The sequence below is a fragment of the Macrotis lagotis genome, chromosome 2, assembly GCF_037893015.1.
Source record: "Macrotis lagotis isolate mMagLag1 chromosome 2, bilby.v1.9.chrom.fasta, whole genome shotgun sequence".
Taxonomy (NCBI): Eukaryota; Metazoa; Chordata; class Mammalia; order Peramelemorphia; family Peramelidae; genus Macrotis; species Macrotis lagotis.
In genome coordinates, this window is record NC_133659.1 from 95,579,649 (window position 1) to 95,607,283 (window position 27,635).

General features: G+C 31.4%; 1 protein-coding gene across 4 annotated transcripts in view; it reads right to left on the bottom strand.

Moving 5' to 3' along the window:
* Positions 1-27,635, bottom strand: part of DENND1B (DENN domain containing 1B) — a 365,288-nt gene that overhangs the window by 97,321 nt on the left and 240,332 nt on the right. For all 4 annotated transcript variants that reach the window (XM_074222288.1, XM_074222287.1, XM_074222286.1 and 1 more), the window contains 2 exons: positions 13,005-13,105; positions 3,670-3,715 (listed from right to left, as the gene is read on the bottom strand). In XM_074222288.1, coding sequence (XP_074078389.1) covers positions 3,670-3,715; positions 13,005-13,105 — 147 coding nt within the window. The remainder of the gene's footprint in view (positions 1-3,669; positions 3,716-13,004; positions 13,106-27,635) is intronic.

Below are 27,635 nucleotides of genomic sequence, written 5' to 3' on the forward strand. Positions count from 1 at the left end.
AATATATCTTAATAAGAATATAATTAGCAATATTTTTATATGTCCCAATATAAAACTTACAGATGATAAAATTATTAGTATTTGAAAATTTATCAGATACACAATTTTTAATATAATTGGCTTAAAATAAAATTTAAAATATCTCCTGAAATTTTGTGTATTTTTAAAAAGTTTAAAATTGAGAGTTATAAGAAGTATATAGAAATGGCTAAATGAGGAATATTAAAATGAATCAAGCAGTTCCAAAAAAGTAAGAAGGTTATAAAGAAATAGAAAAAGCAACGAAGTAGACAATATTCTTTAGAACCTTATTTGAGTAGCGCCAATAAGGTATCAAGGGTAGCTTGCCAAAAATGAACCTGAAGGTCTAACAAATGCAAACAAAAATACAAATATCAATAGATATTTCTGCTAACATAAAGGAATTTAAAAATATATGGATGAATATGATTTTCAAATTTTCTTCTGTATCACAGAAAACAAATAAATTTACATGTATAAGAGAAGAAAGTGATCTGATATATAGGAAAAATGGTCATCTTTAGAACTAATGAAAATATCTTTGGAAAATAGGTAAAAGAATGCTTTTAGGGGTGCTTCAAGTATTGAAGTACATATAGCTTTTCTCACACAAAATCTAAGACAAAATGATTTCATAAAATGTTGCTATAAATGTGTCTCTGCAAATATGCCTCAATGGCATTAAGAAACACAAGGGCAGCAATCACCTACCCTTGTGAAAAACAGGCTAACCTTCCCTTTATACTTGCTTGTTTACTACTCCAGAATGAGAAAAATGAAACTACATCTTTGAAGCATCAGTTTGTATACTGCCAGTCTCTCAAATGTCTCTCTGAAGTAATTCTGTTTTCTCTAGTCTTTTTTTTTAAGGTGCAAAGCAAATATACAAATTTGGATTAACATATAAAAAGTCTTCTTTTCCTTACAATTTCAAATAAAACAATCAAAGGAAAGATTTGAAAATGGCTATATTATTTTAATATTTCTGTGGATGACTAGTTTTAGATGTCTCTAGAGAAATGGTGGGATAAGTTAGAGCTGATTTGAGGAAAGAAAAAAAATGTATTACAAGATAATGATTTTCTTCTTCATTAAAAATATAGGCTATAATTACAACCAAAAGAAAGAAAATATATCAAGCAAAGCAATACTATATTTGTAAATAGCAATATCTATAATTCAATTTCAGATAAAATTTTGTATTATTTTAAAGGAAATGTCAAGCATATCCTTTCATGTGAAAAATAAAATGTGAAGACTATATTAAGATTGGCATGACAGAAAGTGTGTGTGTGTGTGTGTGTATATATATATATATATATATCATTATATCAATTAAGAAGTCAATGTCACACAAATGGCCAAAAAATTTCCTAAATCTACAAATGCACCTTCAGTAATTCTTTATTCATATCACAACAAAATAATGTTACATTTTTTTACATTTTGACTCAGGATTTCTGAGCTAAAATCATTTCTTGAAACAATCTAACGTTCCAAGAAACAATTTCTTGAAACAATTCCTGTATATGTTGTGATTCATAAAATTTTCCTTGGCACGTTCTTTTTCACAAATTGCACAATTATTTTTTTAAAAAATATAAAATAATAACAAATTTAAGGCATTATATATAGTAATATTTTAAGCTTTATAAGAAGTTTAATATTTTAGATCAAATTAGGGAAAGAAGTTATGTTATATGTCACATGAAGTATTATCAATGCAGTAAACGTGACAAAGTAGAGTGATAAGACTTAGAATCAGTAAGACTTGAGTTCAAATCCTACCTTAGACACTTAGCAATTGTATGATTCTGCCCAAATCTAACATTTTCTAACATTTATCTCTCATGGTTGTTGTTAGTATTAAGTGAGATAGCAAATATAAAACACTTTACAAAACTTAATTGTCTATATATTTATATATATTTTTAAAATATACATGTACATATAGACAGGTAAGTGCCCCAGTACTTTAAATCCTGGGTCTGGAGTAAGGAAGACATCACCATGAGTACAAATCTACCCTCAGCTGCTTACCAGCTATGTGATTCCAGGCTCGTCATTTAACCCTCTTTACCTCATCTTTTATTATTTTATTTTCCCATCATCTTTGAACATGAGCTGGAGAAAAAAATGACAAACTACTCCAGTACCTTTTCTAAGAAAACCCAAACTGGGGTAACAAAGACTCAGACACAACTTCATAAAACAACGCATACACACACACACACACACACACACACACACACACAAACATATATATATATATATATTCTAGTTATTATTAAGATATCTAAATAAATTTCTAAATCATCACGTACATTTCAGCTATTGCATTATGTCTCAAAAAAAGAAAAATAATAAAAAGACCTTCACCGAACTAGAACTGAGCAAGCAGCAAATTTCATAAGCCAGGCCTTTCATTGTAAAAAAATTGCCAAATGGAACTCTGGAATAAGCAAGAAGAATTTCTGGATTCATATAAATTGAGGAATGAGATATAGAAAAAGAGAATATGAAACTATGATTAAACTGAAATTATGATAGATTAATTTAATTTTTAAAGCTGAGTAGAACTGCATGAACAGGCTATTTGGAGAAAGATTTGATTTACAAGATATTAACTTCTATATCAACACTTGATAAACTTCATGGGACATATCTTAGCATCTGGAACAAAAAGAAATAAGAATATACAATGATAAAGTGCTCTCTTCCCTCCTCCCCTTATGATGATAATCTTCAAAGGAATCACTTTAAAATCTTATAGATTAAAAAAAAACGCTGTTTTATTACCCAATTTACTCAAATTAACAGTTGTCATTTTCATGTTTTATATGTTAAGAAATAAAGCATAGAATTATAGTCCTCTCCCCCAGCAAAGAAATGATTTTCATTAAGATAACAGAAAAAAATTCCCATGTTTAAGTAACAAGAAAAATAAGAGTAGATAGGTGGCACAGAGAGCAGAGTTCCAGGCCTTGAATCAGAAGGCCTCATCTTCCTAAGTTCAAATTTGCCCTCACACCCTTCCAAGCTATATGACCATGGCTAAGTCACTTAACCTTATTTTCCTCAGTTTCTTCATCTCCAAAATAGAGTGGAAAAGGAAAGGGAAAACCCCTTCATCATCTTTGCCAAGAAAAATGGGGTCACAAAGACCTGGACCTGACTTAAAAAAAAAGTGAACAACAACATAATAAAATAAGGTATAATAAAATACATATTCAAAAAGTAAACTTTTAAAAAATATTACATTACAAGGGACGATGTAAGAAATATATTTAATATACTATTAAGGCATGGGTCCTACTTGGAAAAATAAATTCAAAAATAAGTAATAAAAGACATCAAGTCACTTTGAAGAAACAAAAACAGAAATAAGACAAGTAAAAAGCAAAAAATTCAAAATTTCAAATCATATAACTTTAAATACAAGATATTTTAATATTCATGTTATTCAAATCTTGAAAAGTAATCATTGACATTATGTTAAATAACAGTACTGGTAAAACACCACAAAAATTACTATGTGAACACTCCAGGAGATGAAACTATTTTAAAACTAACAGAAGAATTTTTCAAGAAAATGAAATCATTATGACTATAATTTTTAGGATTTAGCTTAAATCTAAAAATACTTACCTCTATGAGGCTGGAGTGAACTCCAATCAGGTACGGCATTGGGGCACTAAATTGAAATATACACAAATATGCAATATTAAAACTACAGTAGTAGTATTAAATAACTGTGAAATTGTAGAAACATTTACTAAGATGCTCTCTTTTATCAATGCTTTACATATACTCATAAACATTTAAAATGTTAGGATTCCTTAAATTCAGGTTTTTAGGAAACTTGAAAAAGCAAGGATTCTATTATGAACATTACATATTTAAAAACTCAAAATTTCATCAGTGGGTCATAACCTGAGTGTTATTATTTTGTATAAAAGGCCCAGTTGTAACTTTTGTACAATGCACATCATCATAGCCCATTTGACAACTGTTATTTTCTTTTTTGATTTAAATTTAATTCTAAATCCATAGATAAAAGCTATGCACAGATTATTTTAATATATGCATATTTCCTTCATACTCACTTCCCTGAAATACTTTGTTTTTTGTTTGTTTTGCTTTTGCAAGGCAATAAGGTTAAGCGACTTGCACAAGGTCATACAGCTGGGTAATTATTAAGTTCTGAGCTCGAATTTGAACTCAGGTCCTCCCAAATCCAGGGCCAATGCTCTATCCACTGCTCCACCTAGCTGCCACCTGCCCAGTACTTTGTAAGCAAGAAAATACCTTACAAATGTGAATAATAATTGTTTATTCTTATTAATGATGTGTGGGTAATGATCCACCCTAATAAAGGAAGTTATCTGCTCCAATAAGATAACCAAATCAATGTCTTATTTTAATTGCTTTCATTGCTTCTTATCTGATGGTATTACTTCATGTTTGCTATTTCAGCCTCTCCTTTCAAACTTTTAAATTATTGTCTTTCAGGTTTGCTCTTTATATCAATTTTATTTTTCTGGCAAAAAGTATTAGGATTTTTAAAAAAAATCTTAAAATAATCATGCTAGTGACTATGCACTTAATTTTAAATTACATCTAAAGCACAAATATTTAATATGAAATAACTGGAACTTTAAACTTCACATCTTAAAAGTAACATATTAAACACATTTATATCATACACCTATTTGAGAAGAGATAGCTTTTTACACATGGACTGTTACAAATGCACAGAATTCTTATTTACAAAAATAATTACTGACAAGAAAATTTCAAAGAATTCTTGAATTCTGTTTAAGTAAATTTTCATTCAAAATGGGGAATGTGAGAAGTTTTATTTATTGAATAAACTAATTTTCATTGTCAAAATAATCCTACTTTCCAACTCTATCAAGACTTTTCTGCAGGTCTTTACCCCATGTCCCAACTGCTAGAAACTTTCCCTTAAATTACCCCATTAGAAACTTCTCCTTAGATTATCCTCTAAAAACTCGGTATGTATCTTGTTCATATCTCTTATTTTTGAGTTGTCTCTCCCAATTTGATGGCAGAGATTTTTTATTTTACCTTTCCTTATATTTCCTATACCTAACATAATAACTAGTATATTACTAAGCTCTTAATGGAAGATTGGTGACTAAGCAATCTAAAGAAAAAAAATTTTAGAAAAGTGAACTCAATTCTCTATTCCATGGGTTAGCATCAACATAACTAGAAAATTTTTAGTACTGAGTTTCTTAATTGCCTTGCTCTACCTGCTTTAGCCACCCTCTCTTTAATTCTCATGAAAAAGAGCTTTATGAATAGATAAATGTTTAGGATGGGTTTTTTTTCTTTTGGTTAAAATATAAACTTAAGGTTGAAGGTGTCTTCTTCAAGGTTGTGGAATCCTACATATTATGTTAAACATTTTCAATATACTATTTTCTAGAGTTTTCCTTCCTCTCTTTTTTTGTGCTTTTCTATGGGATTGCTTTGCTGTGAGAGAAAAAGGAAGGAAAAGATTGGGAAATAAAAATGCAAAAAAAATTATGTTATAATTTTTAAAAATGAAAGCCAGTTGAAGGATCCCATATTTGTGTTGACACTCTTGACAATGACATAATGAAATACTCTGAATCCAGCAGGGAATAACAAATATTAATGGGTATCAATCTTCTTTCTGCTTTAAATAGGACTAACTAGTAATCGTTCTAGTCTCAATTCACAAATTAATATTCTATCTAGAACTGTATAAGAGCTGGCATACAGAATAAAAAATCTGCATTTTTAACTTTTTGGCACCACATTTAGATAATTTTTCTACAAAACAAGATAGACACAATTCCATGATCTTCCATGACTCAAGAAAATCTTAAACCTTACTGAAGATGAAAAATATACATTACCGTACATATCATCATGAAAATGCCAAACTGAAGAATAGGCAATACCAATCTGAAGACTAGGGCTCTGAAATAAGTTCTTTTTTTTTACTATAATGACAGTGATCTTGTCATTATGGTATTCTAAGTGTTAGGAATAGAATATTTGTGTAGATACTCTCTTGTCTATTTAATGATTTCAAAGACAATAAGCTAAACCAATGCAAATTAAGTATTCAAATAATATGTAAGAAGTTCTGAAACTCTAAAGTTCTAGAAACTAGCAACCAAAAACCACTGACATGAATAATCTAATCCCAAACATTACCTTTGTAGAAATTCAAAATGTTTTTATTTTATATAATCTATTTAGTAATGTAAAGACCATTAGCCACAGAGCCAAAAGCTCTGGATTCCTGTTCTTGTTTCAGTTCTTACTAAGTGACCTCAGGCAAATCACTAAACTTCTGAGTGTCAATTTCTTCATTAATAAATTAGAGATAATGAACATTATCTAAGTCACAGATTTGTTGTGAGACAATGCCTGTCAAAATACTGTGTAATTTGTAAAACACTATATAAATGAGGTTTCTCATACAAGTGCCTGTGTAGACAAATATTCATTTCCTCTTACAGCATTAAGACTAGAGGTTCCCACAATGCAGAAATACTACTCATTTATTAGCTTCATTTTGGAAGTCATGAAGACTACTGACATCTGAGATATAAACAACTCCCATTGAATTTTACAATATATTCGTCCATGGTTATACTAGCCAGTCCAATAAACATTAAGTGCTTACTACTTATAAAGAAAGAAAATATTACTTAGAAAATTTTTTTGTTAAGAAATTGAACTTCACTAGAAAGAACCATGTATCTTTTGAAAGTTTTAGCAATAAACACATAGGAATTGTTCAATTTAAAAAAATTGTCAGAGACTTCCTAAATAGGTCATAAGACCCTGAAAACTAAACCTGGGAAAGGAAAATATCATGAAAATGTCAATAATGAAATTATTGGGTGTCTCTACATGTTTTTTTCTCACTAATTTCTCACAAAATCCAAACCATATGCATATTAGTACTATAACTATAATTAATCTAGAGCATCATTTTCTAAAATAATTACAATGTTTTGCAGAACATAAAGTTAATTGAAAAATAATTATTTCTTTCTCACGAAAAGAAGACTGTGTATATCCTAATATGAAATTGACTAAATCACATAAGAAGTAATTCTGCAACCCTAGCTGGAATTTCCTAATTAGATTATGGTGTTAATAAATCAGAAGATATCCTTGGTAAAACAGATGCTTTATTATCAATATGCAAAACTGTCCTGCACTTTTCTTTCAATAAAGTTATTTGCCAAGATTAGATACAGAAGGCATTATGCAACTGCTTTTTGAGGGGGTTTTTTGGTGGCAATTAATCTTTATTTAAATATAATCACTATGTAAACAGAAAAACAGGTGATGGGTTTATTTTGTTTCCTAGAATAACAGATTCTTTTAAGCAGATCATCCAGAGAGAATACAATAATATCATTAAGAATCTACATTTTGGTGTAGATTATAAGATATCTATAATATCTATTATATTATCTTATATTTTAAACCCAATGCTATAAATAAGATGCTAGTTTATGCCTCTGTGAAAGTAGGGTAACTAGTTAGAAGGTCATAGTATATGCCAAACAATTATGTGCAGAAAAAAACAGAAAATTATCTCCTTTAAGAATAAGAAGCTGATGCATAAAGCACCAGACCTGGAGTCAGGAGTACCTGGGTTCAAATCTGATCTCAGACACTTAATAAGTACCTAGCTGTGTGGCCTTGGGCAAGCCACTTAACCCCATTTGCCTTTCCAAAAAACAAAAACCTAAAAAAAAAGAATAAGAAGTTGAATAATTATTTCTCTAATTTCTTGGAGTCATATTACCTTAAAAGTGTAGGGTGCTTTTGATAAGGCAAAAATATCTAGAAAATATTGGGGTGGCTAGGTGGCGCAGTGGACAGAGCACCGGCCCTGGAGTCAGGAGTACCCGAGTTCAAATCCCACCTCAGACACTTAATAATTATCTAGTTGTATGGCCTTTGGCAAGCCACTTAACCCCATTGCCTTGCAAAAAAACTAAAAAAAAAAATTTCATGTCCCACCTTCCTTTTGGGGCAGCTAGGTGGCCTAGTGGATAAAGCACCGGCCCTGGAGTCAGGAGTACCTAGGTTCAAGCCCGGTCTCAGACACTTAATATTACCTAATTACCTAGCTGTGTGGCCTTTGGCAAGCCACTTAACCCTGGTTTGCCTTGCAAAAACCTAAAAAAAAATGTCTAGAAAATATCTGAAAACACTCACCAGCTTAGAGTTATTGTCATTTTAAAAGAATTTGGGCTTCTGAAATGGATATATAAAAGTATTTTTCATGTCCTCAATGTTACTGGTTAAATGACTCCTATACCTGTCATGTAAATAATTGTTTCCTGATATAATGGGATGAGGGTTACTGGGAACAGCCTTAAGATGGTGCCATGAGTTTGGATGTTACTACCTCAGAGATCTGAGGAAAAGACATTACTTGGAAGTAGAATTCTCACAGATATTGCAGGAGGGTTCTGATCAAATTAGCAGAACTGGAAGGAATACTAATGCTTCTACAATGAGCTTTTTTTAGTGTTATAACTTTAAACTGTGAATAAGAGAATATGAGGCAACAAAATTTGGAAAAGGATTGATTTATTAGCAAAACTAACAATTTGCAATTAACCAGATTTAAGGATCCTCAGTAATCAAGGACACATCTGACGATCAAGACAGCTCTTTTACAGAGGAACTTAAAAACAGCCAGGGATATCAATTTGGTATAACAAAATGTATCTAACTTCTGATGACTAAGATCAATTACTATCCACAAGTTACACCAGGTTATCATCTTTTGAAAAGTCCAATGACTGGAAATTTCTGACAGTGAACAAGGTCCAAGTCATTTACATGTTACTAATTTTTTTATAGATTTAATTTTTGTGGCTAGAAAGTAAAGGGAAGAAAAAAGGAAAGAAAGAAGAGACCTCCCCCTCTATCAGGATGGCTGATAGCATGATCCACTGTGTCCTCTGAAATCCTGTTCTTAGACCTTCCTCATTTCAGGTCTGGCTCCTGCAGTTCCTAGGTAAAATCACTTCAAGCACTGACTTCAAGCCAGATGCCCACCCCATAATTGGGAGCTTATAGAAGTAGTCTGTGAACGTTGAGACATTGTTGAATTCAGGCATACCAAACAAGGAATTGCCAACTGTATGCCTAAGGAATACCGAAGAAGTTCAAGATCATATATTTAGGGAGAGCAACCAATATTTAACAGCTTGACCATTAGTACATAGTAAATTAATATTTAATGAAATAATATAAAATAAAATAGAATATCATTTGCCAATTTCATATTAGGCACATCTGTAATGGGTATATGAAAAATATTTTTCATATCCTCAAGAGAAGTAGTTTAAAGGAATGATACATGTCGGGTACAAAAGGGTTTCTTCCCTTTCTGTTTGTCTCGATATAGCGCAAACATACTCAAAAGTAAAACAAAAGAATCAGGTTTTACTCAAGAAATTTTTTAATCAATCAACAAGCATTTATTAAGCACCTTTGATGTGCCATAAAGACAATTCACTTAAAAATTAAAGCATATATTTGAAAGCATATTTTCATTTAATCTTCACAATCATTCTGGGAGATGGACATGATTATCATGCCCCATACTCCTACTTTAGTGATTAGGAAATTGTACTTCAGAGAAGTTTATCTAGCTACATGGGTCAGATTTGGACTAGGTCTCTTCTGTTTCCAAATTTAGCACCTTTTCTCTGCAGCACAGTACTTTTGCCTATTTGTCTATTAAAACAATTAAGCCAACAACATTTGAACCTCACTTTCACTCGAGCTGGGAGGACAGGCACCTTCCTGTGAACACACACACACACACACACACACACACACTAAGAGTTGGAAAGGGGAACAGAGAGGAATGGAGAATTAAAGGGAGAGATGAATCCTAAGCAAAGCAAACTCTAAGAATGATATAACATATTACAATAAAATACAAATATATTTTTAGTTCTTTTTGAGGTGGTAAAAAATGAGAATCTGAAGGGTGCTCAAAAGCTGGAAAATGGATGACCACATCCATGGTAGATAAATGAGAGAATACTTTTATTATGGTGTATTCTTCTTTTCTTTCTTTTCCTTTTGAAAGACAATAGGGGTAAGTGACTTGCCCAAGGTCATACAGCTAGGTAATTATTAAGTGTCTGAGGCCAAATTTGAATCCAGGTCCTCCAGACTCTAGGGCTGGTACTTTATCGACTGCTCCACCTAGATGACCCTATTATGCTGAATTCTTAAAAATATTCAGGGCTCCAGAATACACATGATGGAACATGCTACCCACCCTCATGATAGAAAAGAAAGACACAGAGGTTGAGGCTGAAATTTTTTTTAACACTGACAGTGAAGAAATTTATTTTGATTGACTGAATGTTTGTAATAGATTTTTGTTTTTCTTATATTCTCACTTTGACGAGCAAATCATGACTGATTAAAACAAAAAAAAAATAAGCCAAAACCTCAGACTGTTCACAGCATGGACTCATCAAAATTCTGAGTATACTATCCATCTTCAACTGGGTTATGTCTGAATTCAATCTTATCTCAAGGTTCATGGACTACTTCTATAAGCCCCCAAAATTAGGGATTCTACCTAAGTTCTACAAATTAGGCTTCAGATACTTACTAGCTGTGCGACCCTGGGTAAATAACTTAAACTCTGTCTCAGTTTCCTCAAACATAAATTGAAAAATAATAATAATAATAACACCTACTTCCCAGAGTTGTGGTGAGAATCAAATGCAAAAGTGTTTAACATAGGACCTGGTATATGATAAGAGCTATATAAATATTAGGTTATCATTGTCATTGTCATCACCATCATTATCATTACTCTAGGTGATTTCAAGGAAGAAGAGATGGAATGGTAGTAAGATTCAAAGGTTAGCAATAAAGCCAATGTTGATTTTCATGGGCATCAGTGACAGGAAAAACCAGGCTGCTAATAACAGGGCTTAAAATAATCAATTATGACAGGAAAAGGAAGTAGCACTGGAACAGACATAGAACTCAGATTTTCTTTATGGGGAGGAAGGCTCTAAATAGTGATGGGTTTTATATTTGAACTTAGAAATTCTCTAAGTTTGTAACTTTTCAATGAATTCTCTGAATCAGAGAATTATTACATTAATTCAAGAGTTTAGAACATTTATGTAGATCATTTATTGTGATACTGAGGTTGGTTACTATTATCTATTACTCTAAGAATTAAGGTCTTGTTCATTTATTAGAATTGTTATAGGAGGTATACTTTTAGAAAAACTAGACTATGGAAAAAGCTTTTTAAAAAAATATTTAAATAATGCCCAATTAGCAACCAATTACTAAATCTACTAAATTGCAATATACTAAAATGCAAATTTAAAAAAGATGTTCTTTGAATGATCAAAATATTTTGTAATTTAAGTTTTTCAGTATATAAAAAAGACTTTATAGTCTTTCAGATATGGAGTTAGTTTATAAAATAATGAAAAGAGTTCTACAGTAAAAGTTAAAAGAAGGCTGTTGTTTCTAGATGGAGTTTTACTGCTAATTAGCTACATGACTATTCACAAAGTTGTTAATCTATGAAACAGCGGTCAACTGCTAACTCCAAGAGGATGGCAAAAATGCCCTGCCAACTGCCTCTATTTTTCCACTGATGAAAATAACACTACAGCATTAGTAGGTCATTGGACACACTTCAGGATGTTGTACCTCCATTTTTCCCTTGATGAAAGAAATCAGTATTGTATGGGTAGGTCACCGGGCATCACTGCATCATTATAGGGTGTTGTATTCCATGTACTCATGAAGATATAGCTTCAGAAAGCTTCTGCTCAAAGCTCCTAAACCTTGATCTGGTTACAATATTTTGAAAACAAAGTATGTCTCCCAGATGTTTTACAACAGATATGATCTATTTTCTTTGAAGATGACAATTTATACAACTAATCAGAGAAATTAACTCAAAAAAAAAATTCACACAACACCATTTAAGAAGTTAAATCATTTTAGGTACCTTTTCTAAAAATTTAAAAATCCTAAGATTAAAAATGAAGTTTCTGTCCTTATTTTTAAAAGTATTTTAACCAATAAACATAATTTTAACAGGTTATAAGAAAAAATTGTAAATTTCTGTTGTTTTAAAAGACAGTTTAGTAAACCAACTAGCACACTATTTTGGTACAGGTGATCGATAGAGCTGTACCTTTGAAAAGTAAAGATGTTATGAAGATAATATTCAGTCTTATAATCAAGATGAAGGCTGTAAGAGAACATGTGGTCAAAGTAATACTGAAGTAACTCCTGTAATTTCAGGCAATCCCCAGGTATTTAAAAATTGAACTAGGGCCCTATGAACTTGAACAAGCATTTTAAATCTTTTATCGGTCTCAGTTTCCTCAATAAAAAATGAAGGGGTTAGATTAGAATATCTCAAGGGTTTCTCCTTAAAACTTATGATGCAAAGTACTATTCCCTAGGTTATTCTCTTTACATTCTCCAACCCACAAAACCTATTTAAGAGTTTGCAGGTTTGAAGCTAAATGTAATTGAGAATAATCATCTCTACTACATCTTTAGGATTGACTGTTATATCATTTTATTACTCTCTTCCACTGGTATCCTAGAGCCAGAACTGGTTATTCCTGGCCCGTTGTGAAACATGGGCTTTTTCCTAAAACCTCCTTATCCCTTTTGATGAATGGCTAGTTGGAATGATGACTCTGTCCTGGTAGGGAAACACTATTTTAAACATGCATGTATAAAATTACATATCTAAGTCTTCTTCTTTCTATGTATATATTTCATTAACAGACCTCTTATAAACACAATACATAGGAATGTATACTCTACAAATATCTGAGAAAATAAAATATGTAAAACAAGAGTCATAGACTTTTAGATAGTAGAGCATATAAAGATACATTGTATATCACCTAACTTACCAGCAGTAATCCAGTAGATGTGGTGGAAGCACAGGGATATATATATGTTGCCAGTACATTGGATATAACAGTGCAGATGATCCATGAAGGCAAGCAGTTAACTAATAAAAAATTTTTAAAGAAAGATAATGAATAACTTCTTTTAAAATTTTGAAGTCAAGTTCAAAGTTTTCCATGAATACTAGTAATTGTGAAACTATAATAAATACAAAGCAATGTTCAATATTAATTCATTTAATGAAGAAAAATAAATGATTATATTTACCATCACAAATCTAAGGGCAATATATATTATATATATACACACACACACATTTTAGATAAACCTCTTTATAAAATACAGAAATAATCAATTTACTGGTAAATCTTGGACAGTTTTGTTCACTTAAATATATAATTAAGAGTAAAATTTCAGATTATAAATAAACAAAATTAAAATTTGAATGAGTATCTTAGTAAAAATCGACAAAAAATAAAATGTGTATATCACAGTTTGCTCATCACTCAGATTAATAGAGCACGATTAAATATGGAAAAGAAGAAGGTCTGAAAGCTCCTGAGGGATATCATTAGGGCAAATTGCCAAAGAATGAAACATGAGCTAGTCAGGAGAGTCTGGAAGCTGCAATAATACCAAGGGACTTGATTGTTCGACAGTTGGAGCTTCAGTAATGTGTGAACTACAGGTTATGGTATCAAGAGACTCTGCTCACTGACACAGAGAATGTCACTATTGACCAGCGAACTGCCCAAGCTTGACAGCTATACTACAGGAAGCCAAGTATATCATAATTTCATATTTAAACTGCTCATTCCAAGATTAACATTTTGTATCCTATTTTTATGTCACAACAGCTTCAATTATAGTGCTCCTACTTTAAAGGTAAATGGCATTTTAATTATTGTTTTCTTGTGTAGCAAACCATTAATTGTCTATGAATGCTTAGCAAAAGAATTTCTCTTTCCTGTCCCACAATGAGTCTATCATACCAATTTCTTCAAAAATTACTTTAATTTCCATTGTAAATAAGGATTTATCTACTTATATATAACATCACTATTTTCAAGTATTGTCATAAAATAATTAAATCAGCAATTCCCAATCATTTACTTGTGCTATGTTTGAGATCAATCCAACTATCAAACTATTTTATTTATATGGAATGAAGCATAAATATTATAAAGAATTACCTATACACATTCTTCAAATTCATCTACTTAAAATTTGATATTTTCAAATATAAATGTCATTACTACAAAAAGGTCAATTAAATTTAATATATTACAATTTAAAACTACCTTGCTCATGTAAAGAAATCAAAGTAATACTAATAATTTTTGGTAAAAGTTTAAATAATACATGGAAAGAAATATTTTATTATTCAGCTCAAAATTTATCTAGAATATAAAGTGACTTGATTTTGAATGCTTTTTAGCATCTCAATGTATTTTTATTTTAACTTCATTTGCCAATGAAATTATGGGTGCTTTTAGTATTTGTGTCAAAGCAATTAGAAACTTTAGCATTTTTATCAATTATATTTCTATATTAAGCATTCTCTTTAAAACATCATTATAATTAGAGAAAACACCACTAGGAGGCATTCAAATACTTGTATGTGACTATTACAAATCATGAAATTATTTATGTTCTCTTCACTGGAAGAAAATTCTGAGGATTAGCTGTAATTATGTACTTCTATTTCTGATACATTACATCAAATTCACATATTCCTAAAGTTATCTCTTGGTTTTAAATTTGGCATTCTAAAAGCTAAATTAATGCTTTCTTTTCTATAGATTATCTTGCCCAATAACTGTACTGAGTTGCTATTCTGACAGGATTAGTATAACTTCCAAAAGTCCCTACCTTTCCTAATTTTTCCAAATAAGTGAACTGTATCCTTTAAAAAACATAGTTAATAGGAAAAGGTTCAGTCTTCTCATCTGCATGAATTTCCCACCAATGAAAAAATCATATTTGCTAGGCACTACAGTAAAGTACTTACCACTGTATTAAATATTATCCAGATATTGTCACTAATTTCCAATCTTTATATTTCAAAGGAAACTAATAGCTATATCACTCACTAACTCCAAAAGATGTATTTGAATTTTTTCATTCTGATTTGCAACAAAGGAATGTAATGAAATGGCTATAACTGGAGTTACATTGATATTACTGACATTAGCATGGAAATATCCATATTAATCAACACAAACAATAAATATAGTTTCATATATTTACTTATATTATCCTACTATTGTTTTACCCAATATAAGTAGGGCTAAAGACCAAGAAAATTATTCTACTAAAATTATCTGACTGATTGGCAAAATGAGAGTATATACGGATAAAGATGTTAATTCTCATACATTCACCCAAATCACTGCCAAATATAATTGTTTTGTGATGAGACTCAATGGATGGCTAGGAAAAAATATATTTTGGCAAATATCTTGTCAGAAGAAGTGAGAAGAGAGTTTACAAATAATCTGAAATACCAGTTAATGGAAAGTAATAGATTAATTTGGATATTACACTTGTAATAAAAACAACAAAGCATATTACAAGTATTAATTTAACTGCTCACAAGGGATTTTTATGATCTTAGAAAACTAGGACATATAAATTATTCTCAAGAGGATACTTACTTAAAAATTCTCCCTAGAGTATTCTTTAAACATGTCAAATATTTACTACCAATTTGTTTAGGGATATAAAATTAACTTTATAGAAGTCACACTTTTCAATGCTCAGCTCTTCATACCAAATTTGCATAGAAGTCTCCATTTTTGTGGTTTACATTTATAGTCATTTACTAAATATTTCTGAGAAATTAATGCAAATGGAAAAACAGCTATACTGTAGAAATATAGTCTGCAATCCTGAGTCATTGCATAACTTACATATGAAAATTAGTATCTACATTATAATTGGATCCATTTTGCAAATAGCAGTTAATAGTTTTTAAAATCTATATAAATATGAATTATATCTTTAATACAATACAAATGAGTTAGACAAAAACAAGAAAAAAAGAACAAAAGTTGGGTCCTGAACAAAATATGATAAAAGCAAGATGAAAATCTTTCATATAATTGCAAAACTCTTTTAATGATTCTCAAACTGTCCTGGCAAACAAAGGCACATCTTTTAATAGCAATACTCAACCAGTGTTTCTGTACCACAGACAGCAAAATATTTCCAAATAATACAAACATATAGAAAGTATTGGAGAAGTTCAATGTACAATCAATGAGAAACTTTGAAAGGAAAAATTGTAATAAAATACAACATCAAGCAAATGTATAATGGAAGAGAGAATAGACTGGTCATATAACAAGAAATGATGGGTAGACAAAGAGAGTGATACAGTCTCCAGAATACTGAGTGGCTCAACTGAGATCAATTGACTAGAATCTATATTGTTGGAGGAAACTTCCATAGATAGTATCAGAAGTTCTGATAGTTTTCCCATGATCTTTGTGGAATTGAAACCTATCTCAACCCCATGCAGAGTAACTAAGCTTCCCAGATCTCTCAGCTGCCTCTTTTCTCTGAATGGATGAGGACAGAGTAATAAATTCCCAAAGTCTATTTTTACTAGAGGACTCAGAACTTTCTAACCAACCCTTCATTTCTCACTTGGCCTGTTTTTATTTTGGACCATTTTTATTTAAAATTTTACTTTCAAATTCTATTCCTCCATCCATTCCTCTTCTGCCTTCTCCTTTGGGGAATCTAAGTGGCACAGTGGATAGAGCCCTGGCTTTGGAGTCAAGAGGATGGGAGTTTGAATGCTGCCTCAGAAACTTGCACTTATTAGCTGAATGAGCTTGGGCAAGTCACTTAACCGTGACTTATACCTAGATCAATCTCCAGTAGTCCTGATTCATATTTGGCACTGGATCTAGATGGCTGATAACATAGCACAGTACCCCTTTAATAAAATACAATTCATGTGCATCACTTTCCTAATGTCATGGTTTTCTTTGAGAATGAAGATCATACATCAAATCCTAACCCCAAGAAAGTAAGCAACCAATATAGTTTATACTGCAATTATAATGCAGTTATGTAAAACATTTCCACATTTTATACAAAAAGACTCAAGTAAGAAAAAAGTGAAAAATAGTATGCTTCAGAGTGTATTCAATCATTATTAGTTCTTTCCTTGGAGGCAGATAGTCTGTGTCCATGAGTCCTTTAGGATTGTCTGGGATCGCTGTATTGCTGAGAATAGCTAATTCATTTACAATTCTTCATAGACCATTACTGCTTTTATTTTGTTCAATTCTACTGGTTCTGTTCAATTAACCACACATCAGATTTTTATGAAATCATTCTGCTTATATCTGTTTGATTTTGATTTCATGAAAAACACAAGGTGGGAACACCCTGGTTTCCCTTCTCGCTTTCACTGGTTCCTTTCCATGTAATGTCTTCCCCCCAATTAAACTATAACCTCCTTGAGAAGCAGGAACTATCATTTTGTTTCTTATTTGTATGTCCAGCATTTAAGCATAGTTCCTGGCACATTATAGGTACTTAATAAATGTTTACTGAATTTAAAAAGAGATGAAATTACATATCCATATGCATTTTAATATAAGTAAGAGTATGTCTGAACATATACAGTAACTCAAAACCATGCCAACTTCACACAATACCTATTCTTGCACTTAAACACTAAATAAATACTAGCTGCTATTATTATTATTGCTCTTATTATTATCAATATTACATACCTTCTTAAACGTGACACTAGTTGACAAAGGACTTGGAGTGAAGAATGGAGCTAAAATCCTGTCTCATACAAGTGAACCTAGACAAGTCACTAAATTTCTACCTCAGTTCCCTAAGGTACAAATAGTGATATATGAGATAATAAATGAGATAATTTACATACAGCACCCTGCAAATCTTAAAGCATTATATAAACATAAACTCTACCTCAGTTCCCTAAGGTACAAATAGTGATATATGAGATAATAAATGAGATAATTTACATACAGCACCCTTCAAATCTTAAAGCATTATATAAACATAAATTCTAATTGTGGTGGCAGTTATTGTATTCCCAGTTAACACAGTAAACATATTGCCACTGTCATCATCACCACCATCATGATCAGTAATAATATGGCATAGTTTAGAGCAAACTAAAAGATGTCTCCTGACTCTTGTTCTGTATTCATTTCACTATAACTACAATATTTGCTTGTTTTTTGATTAATATTTTATTTTTTCCAATTACATGTTAGAAAAGTTTTTCAACATTCATCTACTTGCATATTTATAACTTACACATTTTTCTACCACCTTCCCTTCCCAACTCCTCTCCCTTCAGTGACAAATAGCTGAGAAGAATTTGTACATGTTCATTTGTGTTTAAGATGTTTACATATTAAACTAAAATGTTTTTACATGAAAGAAAAGAGAACATGTTCTTCAGTCCAAATTATAGGATATTAAATAAAGTAGAACTGGAAAATGGAAGTATTGGTGAAAAGAATAAGGATTAGATGATTTTAAAGTAGTTACTTAAAATCATTTCTAAAAAGGAGTAAGTTTTTTCATATATAAAGGTGAGTTAATTTTGAGAGAATAAATTCTGTGACTATCACTGGAGAAAATGATTTATAAAAATGAACCCTTTCTATAGGTGTATAACAGCCAGAAGGTATATTCAATAAGTAGAAAAATGCATTGACAAACAGCTGAATGTGAAGCAAAACATTCTACAGGGACTCCTTTTCCCAGTGACTCCTATTATGAGAAAGGAGGTGGATAATTACACAAAACAGAATTTTTTTTTGGAGAGAAAAGCAAACACAATTTAGAAATAGAATCTAAGTCCTGAGTTCAAAGATACATGGTGAATAACTTTATATGGTGTAATGTGGGAATTTTGTGCTGATAGAACTGAAAAACAGAGAACATAAAATTCTAAAATAATTAGAATTAAAGGAATCTATCCCTTACAGTACAAGTTCTGGGAGTTTAAAAACATACATTTTTATCACTAGAACAATGTATTAATATCTTTAACACTGATGACTAAAATAAATGAAGCATCTTATGCTGTGAATACAATATATTAAAATCATTAATGGTTTCACACACTCACAAAAGGTAAGTAACAACCATTGTATAGAAGAACGAATTCTATGAAAAGTTAGTTATTCACTTTAGTCAGATACACATCTCATAAGTTTTGATTAACCCAAAGATTTGCTGTTTCATTAGGATTCCTACAGAGCAAACTAATAAAATAAAGAATAAGGTTTTAAAAAATGGAAAAAAATTCCGTAAATTGTGGTAAACATTTATGTATGGCTTTATAATAAAATTCAAATTATCACTATGCTCTACAATCCAATGTGTCCTTAATAGTGGAAAAACTACAGACATAACAGACAATGTTTCTGAGCTAAATTTAAAAAGTACCTTTTCATTTAAAGTAATAAAGTTTATATTCTGAGCACCACAGATTGATACATCAGATTTTTCCACAATCAGCAGATAATATAAGAAAAGCATATGCTATTGAGCAACACTCAATATGAAAGCAATAACAAAATATTAATCAGCATGCAAAATAATCAGAGATTTCATATTTGCATCAAAACTCCTAATATAATTGCTATTCTTTAATACAAGTAACCTCTTGCCAAAAGATAATCTTATAGAAACAGCACTGACTTCAACATGTGTGACAGGGTAGATTTCTGCCCTCTAAGAATGTATTACATATGTCAAGCTCAATAATGCATAGTATATAATATTTATCCAGAATTTAACTAGTTCACTCTGCTAGCATTTTATCTAACACACAATAAGAAATTTGAGGGTTAAAAAACTTGCAACTTTAGAGAATAAACTACGGCAGATGGAAGAGTAATAAATAACCACTTGGTTTAAAAATAAGCACACTCATAATAAAGGATATTAACAATAACAAAATTCTAAAAGAAAACTATAAATATACTACATAATTACTGCAAAATAATCCAAACATTTAAAAGTATGACTCATTTTCAAAAGAAAATTTTGAGAAGTTATTCTATTCAGAAACTGTTACAAATGAGAGTAATCCACTATTTGGTTAATTTGACATGTGTCTATGTGTGGGTGTTTGTGTAAAAACATACATATTTTATATACATATATATATACATATATATGTATATATACATATATATGTATATATATATACATATATATGTATACATATATATGTATATATATATATATATATATATATATGCATTTTCATTTAAGAAGATTCTCTTCCTCTCTGACTCTCCCCATATACATATATGTACACACACATTTAGAGACCAAAACATTTTCCATTTTCTGGTTTGTCTTCACTGTACAAATTTGACTAGGATTTATTTCATTCATGTCTCCTCAAAACTATCTAAATATGCTCACTTTCTTCAATTCTAAAGCATTCAAAGGTCAGCTTTTGCTACTATACTTTTCATTTTTCCTAGTGTACTAGTTTCTCCTGCATTCTCCCATCTAACCAATTGTAAAATTTATTTTCCAAAACATTTCCTATCTATAAATATCATAGGACTTTTAGTATTCTATCTAGTTTTACTTTCAATGCCCATTCTTTAGTTTCTTCATATGTTTAATACTTTATGTAGGAGATCTTATTTTGTATTGACCATGCCATCTCCTTTCTTTCAAAAAAGTATACGGAATCAACAAATTTAAACTTGGAAAATCAAGAAGAAATACTTTTATAGCAGAGGTTTTTGATTATGTGGATAAATTTCAAGCAATCTATTAACTTAGAAGTTTTAATAGTTTGTTAATTATATTTCAATATAGTTGGTATCCTTTTAAAATTCTATTTTATTTTATGCATCTAAAAACACTATTCTGAGAGTTGATGGGTATCACCAAAATACCAAAGGGTTCCAGGATGGGGGAAAAAAGTTAAGACTCTCATTCCTGGTGGAATTTTAAATTTTTATATAAATTTAAAAACTATCAATTAAAGCAAATATATAGAAAATGAGAATTTTTTTAAAAAAACCTTTAATATTTAACAAGGTAGAAGCAATAGAGAGAATAAATAATGAACAAAAATAGTTATTTATTCAAAGTAATTAATTTTGTACCACAGACCTATTTAGGTTTATCTGGAATTCTACTTCTATTTCATTTTTTAAATTTTCTACTGAATAGCCATAATATATTATAATATATAACATATGATTGATATAATATAATTGATATAATTAATATAAGGGTTTATATATAAAAGGTTTTATATAAAAAAGTTTAATGATGAAACTAACCATTGAGGGTTAGTAATAAAGAAGGAATGGAAGATTTAGTGCTTCAGAGATTCAAGAGCAGACAAATATTGTAATATAATGTGAAATCACTGAGCTTGAGATCAGGTGGGAAGGGAGTAGAGGCTAGAATAGGAAAGACAAAGTTATCAAGGAATTGAGCATAATGAAAGTAGGAGAGGAAGAGAAGATTTAAATAGCAGTGGGATAGGTCAGAGAAATTTGCATGGGGGGGCTGTATGCAAGTGAAAGGGGAAATGTTGTTTATTTTTAAAATTCAATTTAAAATGAACTTCAGAAATCCAGATCAAGACACACATTCAAAGTACTAAACAGTATCTACTGCCTTAAATGAATTAAGATTATTTACAGGGATGTCCAAATAACAACTAAATCAAAGTTTGAAATAGATTTTTAACATTTAAATAAAACCTTTATTTGACCTCTTTACCTTTACTGTTCATTCTTTATCCTTCTCAATTCCTTTTATTATATATAAATGAACTAATTTTTTAATTTAAATTTACTCATAATGTAACCTGCAATGCAATAATAAGAAATAATTTGATAAAATAGTGATAGATAAGAATTGTTTAAAAATCTTAAGAACCTAAAGAATTTTATAATTTCTATATATATTTTGATTAACTTGTGAGTTTCTCCATGCAGGCATGGAGAACCCAAAACTACAAATATTGATGAGGATATAAGAATTGGTACCTACAAAATATTAAACAGTGAGGATTAACACTTGAAATTTCTGGTCATATCCTATTTCAGACAATTGATGAGTTTTTGGTCTAAGAAAACATAATTCTCTTAAATAAGTGATGGAAAAATACAGAGACAACTTTTAAAATGATAGATGTGTATTTACTGAAGAATTCAAAACTGTATTGGCTGCACTAGGTATATTAGATTTCAGTGTTCTAGGATAAAATATAAATTCTTCTCCTTAGCTTTTAATGCCCTGTATAAATTGGCCCCAATCTAGATTTCCATACTCTAAACATTTCTTCTCCCATACTCAGCAATCCAGTTGAGTTGGTTTTCTCTATACCTAAGAAAAATTATGGGAGTTTTGTTATTTTCTGTTTACTTAATTTTTTTAAACTATTTTATTTATCTATTCTTCCCATTACTTACTGTGGTAGTTTTTAACAAATATTTTTTGGAAAGGTTTTGAGTTTTACATTTTTCTCCTTCACTCCTTTCCCTCCCCACCCCCACTCCCGACAGAAAGCAATCTAATATAGACTATACATATATACCAATGCTAAACACAGATCCATATTACTCATGTCATGAAAAAACAATCAAATTAAAATGGAAAAAAATTAGAGGGAAAAAAAGGAAAGATCTAATACCTAAGACAACTTTTAAAAATTGAAGAGTAAGCTTTTGTCTGCATTGAAATTCCACAATTACTTCTCAGGATATGGATGATATTTTCTATTACAGATGTTTTAAAATTGTCTTTGATTGGTATGGTGCTGAAATGATGAAGTCTATCATCGTTTATAATCACCTAATGTTGCTATTAGTGTGTATAACATTCTTCTGGTTCTGCTCACTTCACTCACAAAATTAATTCATGCAAGTCTTTCCAGGCTATTCTGAAGTCCTGTCTCTCATGATTTCTTATAGAAAAATAGTAATCTATCATATTCATATATCACAATTTGTTCAGTCATTTCCTAATTGATGGATATCCCCTCAATTCTCAGTTCTTTGCCACTTCAAATAAAAGGTGTTACAAATAATTTTATACATGTGAATTTTTAACCCATTTTTTTGTGATCTCTTTGGGATACATACATATCAAACTGAATCAAAGTTTATGCAGTTTTGTTGCCCTTTGGACATAATTCCAAATTGCACTTCAGAAAGTTTACAGTTTGCAACTCCACCAACAAAACATTAGTATTCTGGTTTTCCCACATTCCCTCCAACATTGATCATTTTCCATTTTAGCCATATTGGCCAATCTGATAAGTGAGTTGGTACCTCAGAACTATTTTAATTTGAATTTCCTCCGGTCGAAAATGATTTAGAGAATTTTTCACATGACTAACAAGAGCTTTGATTTTTTCATCTGAAAATTGTCTTTTCATGTCCTTTGACCATTTATCAATTTGGAGAATAACTTCTTATAAATTTTGACATTTTAGAAATGAGTATTTTGTCAGAATACAGTTGTAAAAATTGTTTTTCCAACATACTACCTTGCTTTTAATCTTGATTCCATTGGTTTTATTTGTGCAATTTTTTTTTATCAAAGAGTGAGTTCTTAATCCAAGAACTAGGTTTATCAACCAGTGGATAAGTATAGTTACTTACTATTGTTTCTTTTTCACCTAATGTAATCCACAGATTTACTACTCTACTTCTTAATCAGGACTAACCAGTTTTGATGACTGATAAATTTATAAGATAATTCTGCATCTGATATACAGCCAGGTCACCTTCTTTTGCAATAGATTTCATTAATTCCCTTGATATTCTTTATGTTTGTTCTACCACATGAATTTGGTTACCAGTTTAAAAAAATTTTGGAAGTTTGATTGGTATGGCATTGAATAAGAAATTTAATTTAGGTAGATCTGTCATTTTTTATTATATTAGCTCAGTATACCATGAGCAATTGACATCTTCCCAGTTATTTAGATCTGAAAAAATTTTATAGCTATTTTCATATAATTTCTGAATGTTACTTGGGAGATAGATTCCCAAGTATTTTATTTTGTCTACAGCTACTTTATTTTTTTTTCATTTGTTTGTTTGTTGCGAGGACATGGGGTTAAGTGATTTGCCAAAGGTCTCACAACTAGATGATTATTAAATGTTTGAAGCCAGATTTAAACTCAGGTTCTCCTGACTCCAGGACTGGTACTCTATTCATTGGGTCACCTAGCTGCCCCTACAGTTTCGTTTTTTATATTTTCATATTATTAAAATAATCTTGTTGTGAAAGTAAACATAAAACCCCCCTCCCCCAAAAGAGACAGAGAAACCTCAAGATAAATGATGAGAGAGAATTAAAAAAAGTGTACTTCAGTCTATGTTCAGATTCCATTGACTCTTTCTCTGGGATGAGTGGCCTTCTTTAACATAAGTCCATCAGAAAAATGCTTCAATATCCCTTTGAATTAGCCTTACCTCATTTATCTCTAGGGTAAGATAAAGTTCTATACCCCATTAAATGTCTATGTTATTTCTTCACTGAGTCATTTCTGATGAGAATGAAGGCTTACTCATTCCTCTTTGCCTTCCCCCCTTCCACTCTATGGCAAAAGCGTTCTAGACTCTATTATGTGAAATATCTTGGCCCATTCTACCACTCCTTTCCCTTTCTCCCAGTACTTTCCTTTACCACCCATCGATTCCATCTTTATACTCTATTATACCATTATATTCAACTCCCTCCAATGCTAACTGCTCTTACAAATGAAAAGGTTCATATGAGTTATCAGTATCTTTTTCCTAAGCAGTAATACACACACAGTTCATCATCATTAAGTTCCTCACAATTGGTCCTTCTCATCCATCCTCACTATGTCCTTGGAGATCAAACTTTCTGTTCAACTCTGGTCATTTCAAAAGAAAATTCTGAAATTCCCATTTCATTGAAAATCCATTTTTTTCCCCAAACAAGGATGTTTAGTTTTGCTGGTTAGTTGATTCTTGGTTGCATTCCAAGCTCTTTTGCCTTCTGGAATATATTTCAAACCTATGAGCCATTAATGTAGATGCTGTCAAAACCTGTGCAATCTTGACTAGAGCACCATGGCAGTTGAATTGTTTCTGGCATTTTGTAGTATTTTCTCTTTAATTTGGGAGTTTTGGAATTTGGCTATAATATTCCTGGGAGTTTTGGCAGGGGGTGGGGGAGAATCTCTTTCAGCAGGTGATCAGTGGATTCCCTCAATTTATATTTTACCCTCTACTTCTAGGATCTCAGGGCAATTTTGTTGTATAAGATCTTGAAAAAATGAAGTGCAGACTCTTTTCCTGGTCATGATTTTTCAGGTAGTCCAATAATTTTTAAATTATCTCTCCTGAATCTGTCGTCTAGGTCAGTTGCTTTTCCAATGAGATATTTCACATTTCTTCTAATTTTTCATTTGTTTGATATTGTTTTATTGTTTCTTGATTTCTCTCAAAGTCATCAGCTCCCTTTAGCTCCATTCTATAATTGAAGGAGTTGTTCTCTTCAGAGAGCTTTTTTATCTCCTTTTCCAGCTGACCAATTCTGCTTTTTAAAGCATTATCCTCAGTTGCCTCTTGGGTTGCTTTTTTCCATTTGGCCTAAATTGGTTTTTAATATGCTATTTTCCTCAGTATTTTTTTGGTATTTCTTTCACAAAGCTGCTGGCTTGGTTTACACGATTTACCTGCATAGCTCTCATTTCTCTTCCCCATTTTCCTCTCCCTCCCTTACTTGCTTTTCAAAGTCTTTTTTGAGCTCATCTATAGGCTGAGACCATTTCCTATTGCTCTTGGAGGCTTTGGATAAAGAAGCTTTGACTTTGTCATCTTCCGAGTGTGTATTTTGATCCTCCATGGGACCAAAGTAATTTTCTATAGTCAGATTCTTCTTTTTCTTTGTTCATTTCCTCAGCCAGTGACTGATTTATTGTACTTACAAGGCTTTGGGGGGCTTTGGGGACACCCCCCCCAGGAACAGTAATTCCTCCAAGGTCTTATGAGAGGCTCTGACCACTCTCTTGCTTGTGCTCTAGTCTGCAGATAACTATAGGCCCTTCCTCTTCCTGGAGCTGTGAAGAGGGTCCCTGCTCCTCTATCATAGTATGGGGATCCAGACTGCAACTTGGATCTGAGTCCTGCTCCAGGGAAAGGTAGAGAGACCTCTGCAGTCTCCCCCACCCCCTTACCATCTGTGGGTTGAGCAATCTGGAATGGCTGGGTGTCTCTTCAGGTTCCCACCTCAGACCTGCTCTAAGGCCAGCAATGGCCCAGGTCCCATGCTCACTCTGGTGCAGTAGAGTTCTCTCTCCAGCCCTTCAAACAGTCCCAAGCAATCCCTGAGCCAAGAGGTCTGGAAATCACCCTGTCTGCTGTGGAACCAGGTGCCTCCAGGGACCCAGGTATGCTGGGGGCTATTCCTGGAAGACTGGAGGTAATCTGCTCTAGCCTGGCTGGGCTGAGGCCCTGCTACACTGCACTTTCCAAGCCCTAGTCCCAGTGAAACAGGCCTTTCCCATAGATCTTCTCAGTTGTCTTGTACTGGATAATTACATTTCTGCCCCTCTATGTTTGGGCTAGAATAATAATTTCGTTCTATAGATTCTGCCCCTCTATGTCTTGGCTAGAGTCATAATTTGATGGCTTTGGGAGTTTTGGGGGGACAGTTTTCCAGGAATTCTTGCCCTCACACCACCATCTTCTCTCCACTCCTACAATTTCTTTAAGTGAAATTTCTCTTTCTATCTCTAGCTGCTATGTCTTGTTAGTAATATATAGAAATGCTGAGGATTTGTGTGGGTTTATTTTATATCCTGTAACTCTGCTAAAGTTGTTAATTGTTTCAAGTGGTATTTTAGATGACTTTCTATGGTTTTCTACATATATCAGAGTATCTGCAGAGTCAGAGTTTTGTTTCTTCATTACATATTCTAATTCCCTCAATGGCTTTTTCTTCCTTTTATTACTAAAGTTAATTATGTCTAATACAATATGGAATAACAGTAATGATAACAGGAATTCTTGTTTCAACGTGCTCTTACTAGGATTACTTCTAATTTAACTCCAGTGCACATACTTCTTGATAGTTTTAGAAATATGCTACTTATCTTTTAAGTTATATTCTTTTTATTCCTTTACTCTAGTGTTTTTAATAGGAATTGGTGCTATATTTTCTCAAAAGCTCTTTTTTGCATCTATTGGAATAATCATTATTTCTGTTGCTGAATATGTCCAATTATACTGATAGTTTTCTAATATAGAACCAACCCTAGTATAAATCCCACTAGATCAAAATGTATTATCCTAGTGATAACTTGCTGTAATTGCTCTGTTAAAATTTTATTTAAAAGTTTTGCATCCATATTCATTAGTCTATAATTTTATCTGTTTTGACCCTTCCTGGTTTAGATATCAATACCATATTGCTGTCAGATAGTATTTGGAAGAATTTCTTCTTCCCCTATTTTTTTTTCAAATAGTTTATATGGAGTTGGAACTAATTATTCCTCAAATGCCTGGAAAAATTCACTTGTGAATCCATCTAGTCCTGGAGATTTTTTCTTAGGGAGATTATTGAGGGTTTATTCAATTATTCAATATTAA